Here is a 14,234-nt window from a genome sequence, read left to right on the forward strand (position 1 = left end):
ACAAGTTAGAGGAAGTGGTGACCAAACTGTATAGTACTTTGGTCAAATTAATACTGCACCCAGTTCTGGTCACTGAATCACAAGGGGGACATTCAAGCACTGGAGGTGGTGCAGAGAAGAGTCACAAGGCTGATCTCTAGTGTCAAAGGTCTATGTTATGAGGAAAGACTGGAGAAACTTTGGCTCTTCAGCTCTCCAGAGTAAAAACTTTGGCTCTTCAGCTCTCCAGAGTAATATTATTCTTTATGATATTAGCAGATGAATGCGTAATGCCTTCATATGATATTCCTCTGTCAGCTATTTTAGCAGAAGTGTTACAATATTTAAAATAAATGTGTTAGTGTCTGGATTAAAATAACAAAAGAATGCCATACAAATGTACTAAGGAGAAAATCAGAAGTAAAAGCATTAAGATTCCATGGGCCATTTTAAAGGGGTGAAACGTGATGGGGCTGGACTTCTGCACTCTGCTTTGGTATTAACATCATCCAAAGTCATTTAAATATTCAGGGACGGCGCCTTTGCCTGTACTTGTGCAACAGATGTGCCTACCTGCTGAAGAGATAGGATTTGAAACGGCACCCTGCCAGTCTGTGAGGGGCACACTCAAGACTGGGAATGGGCTGAATAAAAATAGCTGCAAAATTTTTCTAGTTCTTCTGACACCTTTGCTGCAGTGATCAAGCCCTTTTAAGGCCAAAAGTGAGACCAGCACTTGATCGCAGCAGGTGTAGCTCCCATAGAGTCTATTAGAGCCCAGCTAAGTGGAATTCTCAAGGTAGCCTGGGAACGTCCCCAAAGTGACTGCTCAACATAGTGGGGGTAGGCATAAGTAGCACCTGCCCCCCTGTGCAATTTGTGGGGCAGGAATGAGGGGGAGAAACCCAGTGGTTCTGGGATCCACCTCACATTGTACGGATTGTGTCGCAGTTGCACTCCTTCCGCTGACCAGAATTTCTACCCTAAAAGGAATAACTTGTTTTGACTTACAATTAAATACCATTGAGATGCATCGTAGTATTTCATTAACTTTGTCGATAAACACCTTCATATTTATTGGACACTTTTAAATCCTATAAGAAGAATAAAGTATACATTACCTCAGACCAATCAAGAGCAACCCAGTCAGGTGGACAGGTGTGGTTATTGCAGCTTTCCTTTATTATGGGACGTTCTTTAATACAGTAACTGTCATCCAGTACTTTTTCCTCAGAAGCTGTGACTTTTTGGATACATCTAACATCCCGAGTGCGAAGTCCACCATTACAGGTCCTACTACATTCGGACCAGTCACCGACAATCCAGCTGGAAAAGTATAAAAGACTTTTTGTTTTTGTACAGATCCATAAATACACTGACAGAGTATACAATAAAATGGACTGCTCAAATATCCGAAACCAACATTATGTGCTTCAGATGATTGGTTGGTTTCCATTGGTAAAATCTTGGTTTTTCCAGAGGCACAACATTCAGTCTCGTGACCCAAACTGAACCCATCACTTATGCACTGAGTGTTTGCCTCTGGGACTAACATCCACTGTACAGCCAGAGACATCTGAAAAGAGTGTTATCCACTGCTGAAAATTTAAGCTCTGATTTTAATCAGGAGGGGGAATAGGGTGGGCCGGGGGTGGGGGGCACGATGAGCACCAATTGTCCTGACCTTGACAGCGTGAGGCCCAAGCAATTTTAACGACCAGGCCTGATCATCAGTTGCCTGACCAAAACAAGTGGAAGCAGCAGCTGGCCGGCGAGCAGAAGCGGAATTTCGATGGCAGGAGATTACTGGCTGGAACCAATGGAACGGTGGCAGATAATAGGGTAAATCATGGGCTTTGATAGGCTCTCAATGGGCTTGGGGGAGGGGAGGGAGGGGAGAATAGCCCAGGACAGGGGAGGCCTAAACTGTCTTTTGGAGCCCACAGGAGCACTTCTGCCATTCCTGGCCCCATAAGTAAAAACAAAAAGTAAAAAAAAACGTACCTTTTGGCCTCGGATCTTCTCCCCGCTGCCTTCAACTGGCAGAAAAGCCACAATAGCTTCCCCAATTAAAATTGCATTAATCGGACCCCCATGTGCATATTTAAAGAAGGATCCCACTGGCTTCAGGCAGGTGTCCCTTGCCAGAAGAGTAAGTTAGAGTAGAAGACTGTAGGATTGTGTGGGATGGCAGCAGGTAAGTCACCTGGCCGATTTTAACTGCTCGAAACTGGGTGGGTAATGGTTAATATTGCCCATTTAGTTTCAATGTATTTGATTTTAATTCAATTTAGGTCCACCAGTTGTCTGCACAGCTCTTGAAAGCATCTTCTGGAATAAGAATACCCTATCTCCAACAATTTGGTGTAAGAGAATCACTTTGCTAAGAGCAAATTAAGGGTTGGAAAAACTACACACAAGTTTTGTAAGGGCAATCACAGTAACAACCAGTGTGAAAAGTGGTTGTGCACAAAGTAGAGTGGAACCGCATTTCATGAACCAAGATAATTTCCTTGTTGCTGCTTTTTTCTGTGGTCCTAGAAGAAGCTCCAATATTGTTACTGAAGGAGCTCAAGCTTTAATCAGATGAATTTTTGCCAGTTGCAATGCGTTTGTGATAGTGTGGTATAGTAACATAACAGTAACATTTTGCTCTAAGAGTTCACCCACTCTTTATATTCCCTGTGTTACTTACACTGATGTACATGGCTCAGTGTTGCAAGCACGTTGTTTTTCTGGAAGCTTGTTTTCACTGTTACAGTAATGGGTAGAAACAACAGAATTATCATCCAATTTCTTGCACACAACAGCCTGTGTCTGTGTACCTATACAGAAATGATAAAATTCGGTAATCAGTCAACATGAATGATAATGTATCAGGACTGGAGATCACTTTTTTTTAAAAAACCATTAAGGTCCAGGTCATTAGTTCTTGTAATTTCTATGCAATCTCTTTGATGAGACCCTGAAGCTAATCTGACGAATAAAGGATTAACAGAAACATGCAAAATTCAATTATTTGGATTGTGTTCTTTCTTTTGCATTATTTCGGTTGTTGCATTGCTTAATTTAGCATATTAAACTCAAATTCATAACTGCAGCTAAAAAATAAACAGGGAATTTTACAATCTGATGACCTAGTCGCGTGGGTTGGTGGGGGGGGGGGGCGGTGGAGATGAAAGTGGTTTTGCAAACTCCTGGGAGTAAGCCTGCACAGGGATCACATAGCCCAGGGATCATTGGAAGCTGCCACTTATGACAGAAGGGCCTCGTTAAGGCTTCAAAAATTATACAAATTCAGCATGCCTGAAATTTCCCCAAGGGCTGCCCAGAAAATGGTCAGGTAAAAAATAGGTTCACCTCACTGAATTTTGTCTTTCTTTCTTAAGGTATTAACATTGAGACCCTGGCATTTCTGGTGAGTTATAAACAAAATGCCTGGAGTGCCAGAAAATTATGCAAAAGTGTTGATCTTTCAGTATCCGGTGAAATCAGCTCATTTTAACTGGCTGCATGCACCTGCATACACTGCTGCTGTGTATGGGATGCCTTATCAGCCCCTATATGCTACATAAAATAAAAGCACATCTTCTCACTTACCAAGAGCAATGCCATGGGAAATCTGCCAGTCAATAATATTTAAATTGTTAAAATCAGTCTGTCTAGTCACCAGTAAACACTTCCTATGCATTTTTCCATATTAACTGTGCCCACATCTACCTGTTACATTTGTAACTGCCTGTGATGTCTTTAGGTGGCGCTGTAATAAGGCTTTGCCAATTTAGGGCATAATCGGTCATATTTTCACAATCACAAAACCCCTGTGACAATGTTAATCACCCTGCAATTGCGTGATCTGGCCACGCAGTGGCTTTTCCCCACACGTCACTCAAAATGCTTTTTGAAAATTTTTCACTGAAAATCTTTGATTTGCCATTTTTTTCCTTAGTGGCTGAAATTTCTGGTGTCCAAAATAAGGGTTTAAACAAAATAAAAAATGCAAAAAAAATACAAATTTCACAACGTGATTAAAATTATTCATTGAGTTGTCAACTGTGTTTTTAATGTCTCCATTGAAGTTTTACTTGAAGGATTAGCCTTTCCCAAAAGCTTCAGATTGGAGTTAATATTTTTTCCAGAGCTGTGATACTATGAGCTGAATCTGGATTCTGCAGTTTACCTAATTTCCAATGATGCAGTCTCTACTGATAGATTATTTTTCTTCCAGTTCTAGCAGTTTTTGCTCAGTTACTTTCCAAATTATTTGAAGAGAAACTAGAAGACAAATTTTTAGCTTTACTGAGGCAAGAGAGCATATGGTCCAGAATATTATCAGAGCAGCTCCAAGGAAATTCTGATCCTATGTCTATCTTCAGACTGTTCAATTTTCAAAAACCACCAGTTGAATTATAACACCAACTATTTATCTCACCTATGTTTTGTTGCTTGTCAGAAAAGCTAATTATTAATTGCTTACACTTTATGAAGCAGAGATTCTAATTGCTAACACCTATTTATTGTCACTAAAATTGCAAAAATATATTTACTGTCAAGCGTGGACTCATTGCATGAGTAAATCAGGAGTGAAAGCTCCAACAAAATTAGGTGCGTTCACACCATAATAGCTAGTCATGGTCATAAGCAAAATATATTTGGCATTCTCTATCCAACTCTATCATTCATAATTAAGATCAGTGTTCATACTTTGCTACTTCCTACCTCCTGCACAGATTGCAGTACACTTGGACCACGGAAAATAGCGCCATCCATAGCTTGTCAGTGTGTCCCCACTGCCTGTACGTATGATGGGTGCATTAAACTTGTAATGAATACCCTGATTTTCCTCTTGTACCAGCACCTGCATGAAAATTGAAAAATAATGTAAGGCAAATTCTGTATTTTTGATTGTTTGGATACTTATTAAATCAGAACAATACTTAACTTTTCAGGATTTTATTTATTGTAATGTTCAGGCACACAACTCCCAAGATATGTCATCACTGCATAAAACAGTTGACTGCTGCACTGTTTGCCAGTTACAACACTTTCTGCATGGACAACAGGACCAACAGGGCAACATCCTACTTGCTCTGAAGGTATTAAGAGTTAACACACAGTATGAAACTGAAGTCACATGTAGGAGTGGCAGGTTCCGTTCCCTGAAGGACATTAGTGAACCATTTGGGTTTTTATGACAATCTGGCAGATTTTGTGGTCATTTTCTGGTGCTAGTCCACAAATTACCAGATTTCCGTGGTGAACAGGGAGATTGGATCCAATTATCTGCTTATTTATTTCATTGGTGTTTGTGGGACCCTGTGCGCAAATTGGCTGATGTGTTTCCTTACAGTACAATAGTGACTATAATTCAGGAGTACTTCATTGGTTGTGAATTGCTTTGGAACACCCATAGGTTGTGAAAAGCACTATATAAATGCAAATTCTTTTTTCCTTATAAGTCAAGGAGTTATTTATATAGTAAGTATGTTATTTGTGAAATAACATGAATTATATGAAAGGCAGCAGCATAGCAGAGGCTACAGGGACCAGGAGCAGAAAAGAAAAAGGCTGCAGGGAGTGGGAGCCACTGTAAGGCTGAGAAACTGGTAAATCAGATTGGCCCTGAATTTTTTGAGAAATCCAATCACTTTCCAGATTTATCAAAATTGGGTGGCAATGAGGTTTGGAGAAACAGGCCAATCATCTCATATGAAACTGCTCCAATTTGCCAATAGCTAACATTAAATTGGCAGTCCCACTCACAGAGACCACAGAATGGCTGGTGTTGAAAATGGAAATCATATTGCTGCAGAAGGGAACGCCCTTCTGAAGTAGGGACATTATTAGGGTAAAGCAGCTTTGCTCTGAATGTAATCCTGACTTGGGAGCATAGACTAACTGCCTAAAATGGAAAGTGTACCAGTCCGAACACAAACAATGCACACCTTGTTAAACATAGTGGGCCAGAAATCACTCCTGAAATAACGGAGGAGCTCAACAGCGCTTTTAGTTTTTAGTGGTGAATTGAAGGAGCAAGTTCCTGCGTTTGCACACGCACAGTAAAACTCGGAAATCGTGAACTTGCTCCTAGTGGTTCACTGGCGATATGACAGCTTCGAATTAAAGGGCCATCGCACGCAGCAATCAGAGAAATCATTGAAAAGGCGCCAACTTGCTTATCTGCCCAGCTGAAAAGTAACTAATTATGCCACCAAACAGGTACGCTTAAAAATACCAGGTCAAAACTAACATTAAAAGTTTTTGTTTTAGTCTTAGTTTTAGTCTTAATGACTGCCAAAACAACTAAAATTTAACTTTTAAAAATGCGGAGTCTCATATTACTCCTTATTTTATTGGTTTTTGGTCATTAAAAAAAATTTAAAATTTAACATTTTTTAAAAAAACTTTTCCCTTCTGTCTCTTTAATTTAATTCAATTATTTCTTTGGCTTTTTATAAAAAAATATATATTTTTTTATTAACAATGACATCCATAATACTAACTTTAAATGAATGAAGTCTGCTTGCCTGCTTGAGCAATGCAGCCTGAATCTGTGGGCGTGACTTCTCTTTTGTGACAGGTTTTTGGGTATGGCTTCTCCTCACAGACGTTTCCAGCCGCGCGGTAACTCACGCTGCACAGAGGCTGGGTTGATAACGCACATTTTGTTTAAAGTTCAAATTCAAGCAATTGGACGCCACAGAGCCAGCAGTAAGTATTTCTGTTAATTAAATTCGCAGGAGCTGCGGTGAGCATTGCCTCGCTGCTCTGTGCGATTTCTGGCCCAATATTCACACTTAATAGGGAATTCCACAAATTGCTTAGCACAGCATTTTCTTGTAAACTACCACAAAATCTGCACCAATAGGTATGATAACTTAAATTTGCTCCTAAATAAGATGCATTTGGAAGGTTAAATGAAACATAAATAGGAGTTTCTTGTACTTCTAGGGAATCTCATTTCCATTTTTACCAAGGTGAATAACAACCTAATGTGGTTAATAACCTTCAACTTAACTAAATTGTTCATGAATCAACTTTTAAAATTCACTTGCTCGTTTTACTAAAAATATTAACATTCAAACTACAATAGAAAGAAATGATTACCATAAGAAAAAGACTTGCATTGGTAGGTCCCAATGCTTCCAGACACTCTGGCTCATCATCAGGCCTCTTATAGTGGAAAGCAGTCCCAGTAATATCGAACCGCTGTGGTGTATCTATGGACCAGCCACCATTAATAAAGTATTCTTCACCATCAGACTTCAGTGCTTGAAAGGAAGTTTAATATTAATTAATAAAAAGCCTCAGGTATAAAGATATTTCTACGCATTCTATTAGTTGGTTCAAAGCCAATGTCTTACTCTTCCAAGATGCAATAGTGACTGATTGTAACCCCATCAGTTTCTACCCTGCCGCCCCCTCCCCTATCTCCTGAATAGGATACAGTTTCACAAATTCCCTCCGCTATCTGACCTATTCTTCATGTGTGAGCCTGGACAATGAATGTAGGCAGGCTATTTGACCATGGGAAGGCATCGCAACTGAGCCTGATTCTGTCTTCATTCAATATGCACACAAGCACTTTCCAGTGGGGGACCACATTTTAAACAATATAAATTTGAACACAGCTCTTCAGTTGGACCACCAGTAAAGGATGAAATCAGGGGACAAAATTACACTAAATTATCCAGGATTCTATAGAAGCATTATGAATAAATTGACAGAACTACAACTGCATGTTGCTACTGAAAACCCCGAGCCCTCGCAGAAACATGGCTAGGTTTTAAGGATGGGTCAGAATTTAAAATACCTCAATATACATTGTCTAGAAAAGATAGAGTAGGTGCTTCTGTTAAGAAAAGAATAAAAATAGTGGAGCGAGGTGATATTGCAATGGGAGAAACACTGGGGCTCCAACTGTAGCTCATTAGAAATATTGAAGTGCTTCTAGGGCTGTGTTATATCAAACCAAGCAAGGGATATATTTGTGTATGATTAAAATCACTAAGGTAGCCAATGAAGGGAAAGTAGTGCTGGGACATTTCAATTATTCATTTATAAGATCGACAAATGAGGGGCAAGCACAAGAGATGGGAGGCCCTCAAGCAGCATTTATTGATGCTGTGATTACTTCTTAATTCAGCATGTGGGGACCAGCACTAGAAGAGTTAATGGGATATATTTTGAACTTGTTGACTGGATGTAAAACTGGCGTTGCAGATCGGCCAAATTGAAATGAAAATCAGACGGTTTCTATATTGGGTGATTCAACTGCAACATTAGTTTTACATTTTGGTGACAAGTTTAAAATCTACCCCAATATCCTGGATTTGATGTTCAATAATGAGCCATAGCCGATAGGTGACTTAGAGGTAGGGGAGCACTTTGCTGATTTGGATCACTCTATTATAAGATTTAAAATATGGAGCTTGAGCAAGTTAAGACGTTAGCAAGTTAGTATGTTGGTACTATATTTTCAAAAAGCTTGGTTTACAGGAATGAAGAGATATCTAGCAATAGTTAAATGGGAGGAGAGGGAGCTGGCGATGGATGGAATACTTTTTAAAGCAAAAATTCTGAAATGTTATGAAGCCTTATATATCTGAGGAAGAAAAAAGTATATAATGAGAGAAAGCCACAATGGCTTCATGGAGAATTTGTTCAACAACTTGTTCTCAGTAAGAGTTATTTTAAGGCTTTTAAAATGAGTAATAGTTTCTCAGAAAGGGGAAAGTATAAAAATAAGTTAGCACTAACAACATGATGTATTAGGTAAGCTAAAATGCATTTGAAAAGGAGGATAATGGAAAATAGCCAAATTAAGTGGAAAGCATTTAGGGCTTATTTTAGAAGACAGAGGTCAAATAGGACTGTTGTTGGGTGACAGACAGAATTAAAAATGATGACAAGATCATGGCACAAGAGTTGAACAGGTACTTTGCATCTGTTTTTAACTGTGAGAAGGTTGAATCTGCCCCTTGCATAGCAGATAAAACTGAAACTCTACTGGGTTGCTAACACATCGCAAGGGAAATAGTGTAAGATAAATTAAAATAGCTCAAGGTGGAAAAAGCACCAAGGCCTGATTTAATTTATTCCAGTGTGCTGAAGGAAATGGCAGAGAGTATGAGTGATGCCCTAGTCAATATCTTCAATAGTTCATTCAAAACGAGGAAAGTGTGAGATGATTGGAGAAAGGTGCATGTGGTGCACTTATTGAAAAAAAGGAATAAAATGATAACTTGGAAAATATAGACTGTGAGTTTAACCTCTGTGGTGGGGATGTTAATGCAAAGCATCATTAAGGATCCTATTAAATGATCATCTAAAACATTTGGGATTAACGGGGGAATACCCTACAAAGCTTAAGAAAACAGAGGTCATTTTGACAAACTTGATCTGGTTTTTTGAAGATGTCACTGGAACGGTGAATCAGGAGATCTGGTAGACATCATCTACTTGGATTTCCAATAAGGTGCCACATGAGGGACTAAAATTAAGCCACATGGTGCGCAACGTGATATGGTGAACTGGATTGCAATTTGGCTAAAGGATTGTAAGCATAGAATGATTTTAAATGGAGTCATTTCTCAAGTGGGTTTGATACTAGTGGTGTGCCCAAGGTTCAGTGCTAGTTCTATTTCTGTTTATTAACAATCTGGAGCAGAGCACAGGCAATAGTGCTTAAACTAGCAAATGATAACAAATTGTGTGGTAGAGGCAGGACCCTTGAAATAGGATTTGGATAGATTGGGAAAATGGGCCAAAAATTGACAAATATCTTTCAATATAGTTAACTGTGCAGCTACACACATAGGTACACATAATAAGATCTAGAATACTGCAGGAGTGGGTGTAGATTAAAGGTGACAGGATGGGAGAGAGGCTTGGGAGTGTTCATTTATTGTTCCCTAAAGATTCAAGTGCAGTGTTAGGAGGCTGCAACCAAAGCAGACAAAGTCCTGGCTGCACTGCCCGTACTGTTCAATGTAAAATTACAGCCACAATAATAGGCATAAATAAGGCTGTGATTAGACCTAATCTGCAACATTGAATACCATTTTGTTTCCCCACTTCAAGAAGGACATAGTGGTTCCAGAGCAGGTATAGAGAATGGCAACGAGGACGACCCTGCTCAATATGCATTGATCTATGAAAATAGACTTCACGCCTGGGGTTTAGATTCACTGGAGACGCATAGGCTTAGAGGGGGTCTGATTCACAGTCCTGGCCAAAATTTACCTCTCTACCAACATTACCAAAAACAAATCATCTGGTTGTTTATCTCATTGCCGTTTGTGGGATCTTGCTGTGCACATATTTCTCTACATTACAACACTGACTACACTACAAAATATACTTTGTTGGCTGTGAAACACTTTGGGATGTCCTGAGGATGTGAAAGGTGCTATATAAAAACAAGTTTGTTTGTTCTCCCACATATTTCAATTATAGGGAAAATGTGAGGAATAGCACAATCTGTTTTTATGATAATACCAAAAGCATGGACACTATTCATATTCAAAGAAAACTATATCTCCATCCACCTACTTTACTGCAACAGCTTTTGCTGTGTTCTGTTCTTACCTTACATTGCCTACAACTTTTCTCCTTTCCCAGAATGTAGAAAAGAATAAAAGCAAAGCTAATTTAATTTGGCCAAGACATTTGGGCGGTGAAATTACTCCATGCATTAAGGTGAACACACATGCTAAGTGTGCATTAATGTGTAGTAATTCAGGCCTATAAATTACTCTTAGCAAAAAATGAGGTTAATCTGTCACTAATTGAAATTGCTGCTTGTACTTGTGAACTTGTATCTGCTTCCCATTTAACTTATGACTTCCAGTTTGATCTTTTCTGTCACTGGTCACAAAATTTTCAGCAGCTAATGGCTGCAATAAAGCTGCCTAGCTACCTGTTAAAAGCCAAAATCAGGCATTTTTCTGGTACTAAGGCCCGAAAATTCATGATAACACCTGAGGAGTTAGCGGTGGCAACTGCAATTCTCTGACAAAGCTCTCCAGGCGCTCAGTTATACAGCACAGATCTGACATTTTTGGGGTGGCTGTCAAGATGACAACACTGGAGCACAGACAGTAAGCATGAGAGGCTGTCGCTGCGAGTATGAGTGTTATGCCCAGGATCTTGCGTACTTGAACTAATGTATGAAAAAAGTTCTTTGTCTTAAATAATGCACTAAGGTAAATACTTACCTTTTGATACAAAGGAACAAGGACGAAGATATGAAGCATCTATGGATTGAGTTTAAAAAGGTACTAAAAGTATGTAGCACATGAAACTGTTGAAAAACCTTAGCTAGAACAGGGAGAAAATCTCAATACAACTGCTGAGCTGCAAGTTATTATATGAATTAAAGCAGTACTGCTTCATGTCACCTACTGATATACAGCATGTGCAAACTACATAGTCTTTGCAAGGATGCCAAGATGTGTGAATCATTATTAAATGCAGAGGAAAGACTTAGTGATGTATACTCGATAAGATTCAGGTGCAAATAAACACAGTAAGGCAAGAAGTGCACAGGACAGCCACTATGGCTGTGGAATGTCATATACATGATAAATGTGATCTCTTTCTCTCTGTAGGAGAAGCTTGCCTTCAACAGGATCCCAAAGCTGCTTGCAATCTGCACCCATGCATACCCTGTTCATTAGCGGTGCACGTAAAAGTAATTCATGGCATAAAACACAAGACAGGCCATCACGTCACAGAAGGGCATGCCACAGTTGCACATCACATTACACATATATAGACGGTCACTGTTTCCAAACTAAACATTATTTCACTGAATCCTTCCAGTATCCATTTTATTTACAGCTTTTTGATGTACAATGTCAGCTTCTGCACTCCATGTCCAAGCAGTGACAAGATTGTTGCAGAATCTTAATCATCCTAAAGCTGAAAAAGTTATTAGTGATTGCCTGATGCATCAAAGTCCTCTGGAGCAGTGACTGTTCATTCACACCCTCCTGCTCTTCATCTTCCTATTGCTCTAACTGCCTCTCATTGACTTCCAGGGAAATTCTTCAATCGAGAGCCATATTGTGAATCATACATCAGACAACAATTATGTTGTCAATAGTCGCTGGGGATCCCCACAGCATTCCAAGTATCAAATATGTTCTTTTAACACTCCAAAAGGTCTTCTTGACCTCACATGAGCCTTGTCGTAGCTCGTCTTAGCTGTCTTCTACGATTTGTTTAAATTTGTGAGTGTCCATTGTTGCAGTGGGTAAGCCAGATCTTCCAGGAGCCACCCATCCAACCCTAGTTATCTCATGTGAATGTCCTGGGTATCTAGCGTTTGCACGAGTTATTCTTATATGAGCATTCGATACCATCTAATCACGCAAGGAAAAAATCTTCCTTTCTGATCGTGTAGGTCATAGCATGGTGGACAGGTGCCTTGTGGGCTCTGCAGATTGATCACATTTGGGAAAAGCCATCAATGAAGAAAAACTACCGTTGCATTTCCTGCTTCTGATGCTGCTGCTGTAGCGTTGCTGCTTGTGAACACAGGACATCTGTCATATGCCATCATGGACTGCAAATTGGCTCAGGCCAGAGCTATCTCCTGGCAGACCCTGGAGTGACCCTGTTGTGGAAAAGCTCAAGTTGGCATTACTCTATTTGTGGGACAGCCATTCTATTAGTTGACTGTGTTCTACGAGTCACAGCCTCCATACTAACCCTTCTCAGGCATTGCTCCTCTGAAAGTCCTAACCAACCCAAAGTGATTCACGCTGTAGCTGAAATCGGGAAATTCTAGGCAAACTCCTCCCATGGTCTCTGAATCCCAGGATGACAACTCCCCTTCCTTCTCCAATACTTTCACTGAGTTTGATACTGATTACTCTCTTGTTGCTGATGGGATAAAGCAAAACCAATTGTAATGCACTTGATTTGTTTCTTGCTCATATCATCGCTGCATAGATCTAACCTCACTCTTATTTGGAAACACAAACTAAATGTGATCAGCATCAGATTATTGAAATTAGCTAGAGCTGGCCATAACTGACTTCAGAGGCAATTAACAAAAATAACTTCAATCTCTATAATGTTTCTCACATTGAGGAAGATATTTCAAATTGTTTTACACTGAGGAGAATAAGAAACGGTGGATGCTAAACCAGAGGGAAATTGAAAAGGATTAGGGTGGGGTGAGCTGAAGGCACAGTCAAAGACAAGGGTTACAGGAGGTTTTTAAATGTGAGGAGTGAGGTGTTATAGTGGAGAGATCTAGGAAGGAGTTCCAGAGGGCAGGAGCATAGAGGCTGAATGAGTAGCCACCAGTGGTGGACTAGAAAGAATGGGGCATAAGAATTAACCTAGAGGGTGTGTGCAAGAACATAAGGCTGGAGGCAATCATTAAAGTAGGGTGTGGTAAGGCAATGGAGTAATTTGAAAGTTAGAATAAGAATCTTGAAATCAATTAATTGGCATATGGAGAAGGTTGAATTGGGGAGGTTGGTTAGGAGAGCATTAAAGAAGTTGAGCCTTAAGACGATAAAGGCCTGAGGTGGTCCAGCCAGATCTGGCAGTGGACAGCCAAGTCAATCACTTGCCAAGTGCTTTCAAGCTTACATTTATGAAATTGAAGCTACAGAGATGGATGTTGTACCAGGGAAGAGATGGGGTGGAAAACTGTTTGGAATCTTATGAGAAAATGAGTCGATCGAAAGTGGATATAAAACAGTTACACAACAGATCAATGGAAGCATTCATGTTAATGCAGGTGGCAGGCCAGGAGAGGGGAAGGTTTCAGTTCTATGATGAAGAGATTGAAGGGGTACCATAAGTGGTTGGGATAGTGAATGTCAACGGAGGTGAGCAGGGCAAGAAGGTCAGTGGAGGTGGGGCAAAGGGCCCTCAGGTAGAGGTTAAAGAGACTGAGGATGAGAAGTCACTGTGTGCAGATTGGGAAGAGATTTCAGCAAGAAAGATGCTAGGGATATGACACCTCTGTTCAAGGGGAAGAAGGATAAACCAGGAAGGTAGGGAAGAAATAACAGAGGCTGATGATAACTTTCAAAATTTCTGTGGAAAGGAAAATTGAATTGTAGGATAGCAATCTTCAAAATAGGAGACCGAGATAAGCCAAAAAAAACAGGCCAGATAGCCTTTGGTTGTTTGTAAACCACTAGAGTATATAATACCTGCAGTTTATCCAACTGTTCAGACCTGGTACAGCAGGATCTTCCTGATTTACCCCTCTTTCCCTTCTTGAA

General features: G+C 40.0%; 1 protein-coding gene across 1 annotated transcript in view; it reads right to left on the reverse strand.

Annotated features, from left to right (window-relative positions):
- LOC137299753 (A disintegrin and metalloproteinase with thrombospondin motifs 6-like) overlaps positions 1-14,234 on the reverse strand; it is a 124,852-nt gene that overhangs the window by 8,554 nt on the left and 102,064 nt on the right. Inside the window, exons 18-21 of the mRNA XM_067968694.1 lie at positions 7,087-7,250; positions 4,699-4,837; positions 2,675-2,804; positions 1,101-1,305 (exon numbers count right to left, since the gene is read on the reverse strand). Coding sequence (XP_067824795.1) covers positions 1,101-1,305; positions 2,675-2,804; positions 4,699-4,837; positions 7,087-7,250 — 638 coding nt within the window. The remainder of the gene's footprint in view (positions 1-1,100; positions 1,306-2,674; positions 2,805-4,698; positions 4,838-7,086; positions 7,251-14,234) is intronic.

Source organism: Heptranchias perlo, chromosome 29, assembly GCF_035084215.1.
Source record: "Heptranchias perlo isolate sHepPer1 chromosome 29, sHepPer1.hap1, whole genome shotgun sequence".
Lineage (NCBI taxonomy): Eukaryota > Metazoa > Chordata > Chondrichthyes > Hexanchiformes > Hexanchidae > Heptranchias > Heptranchias perlo.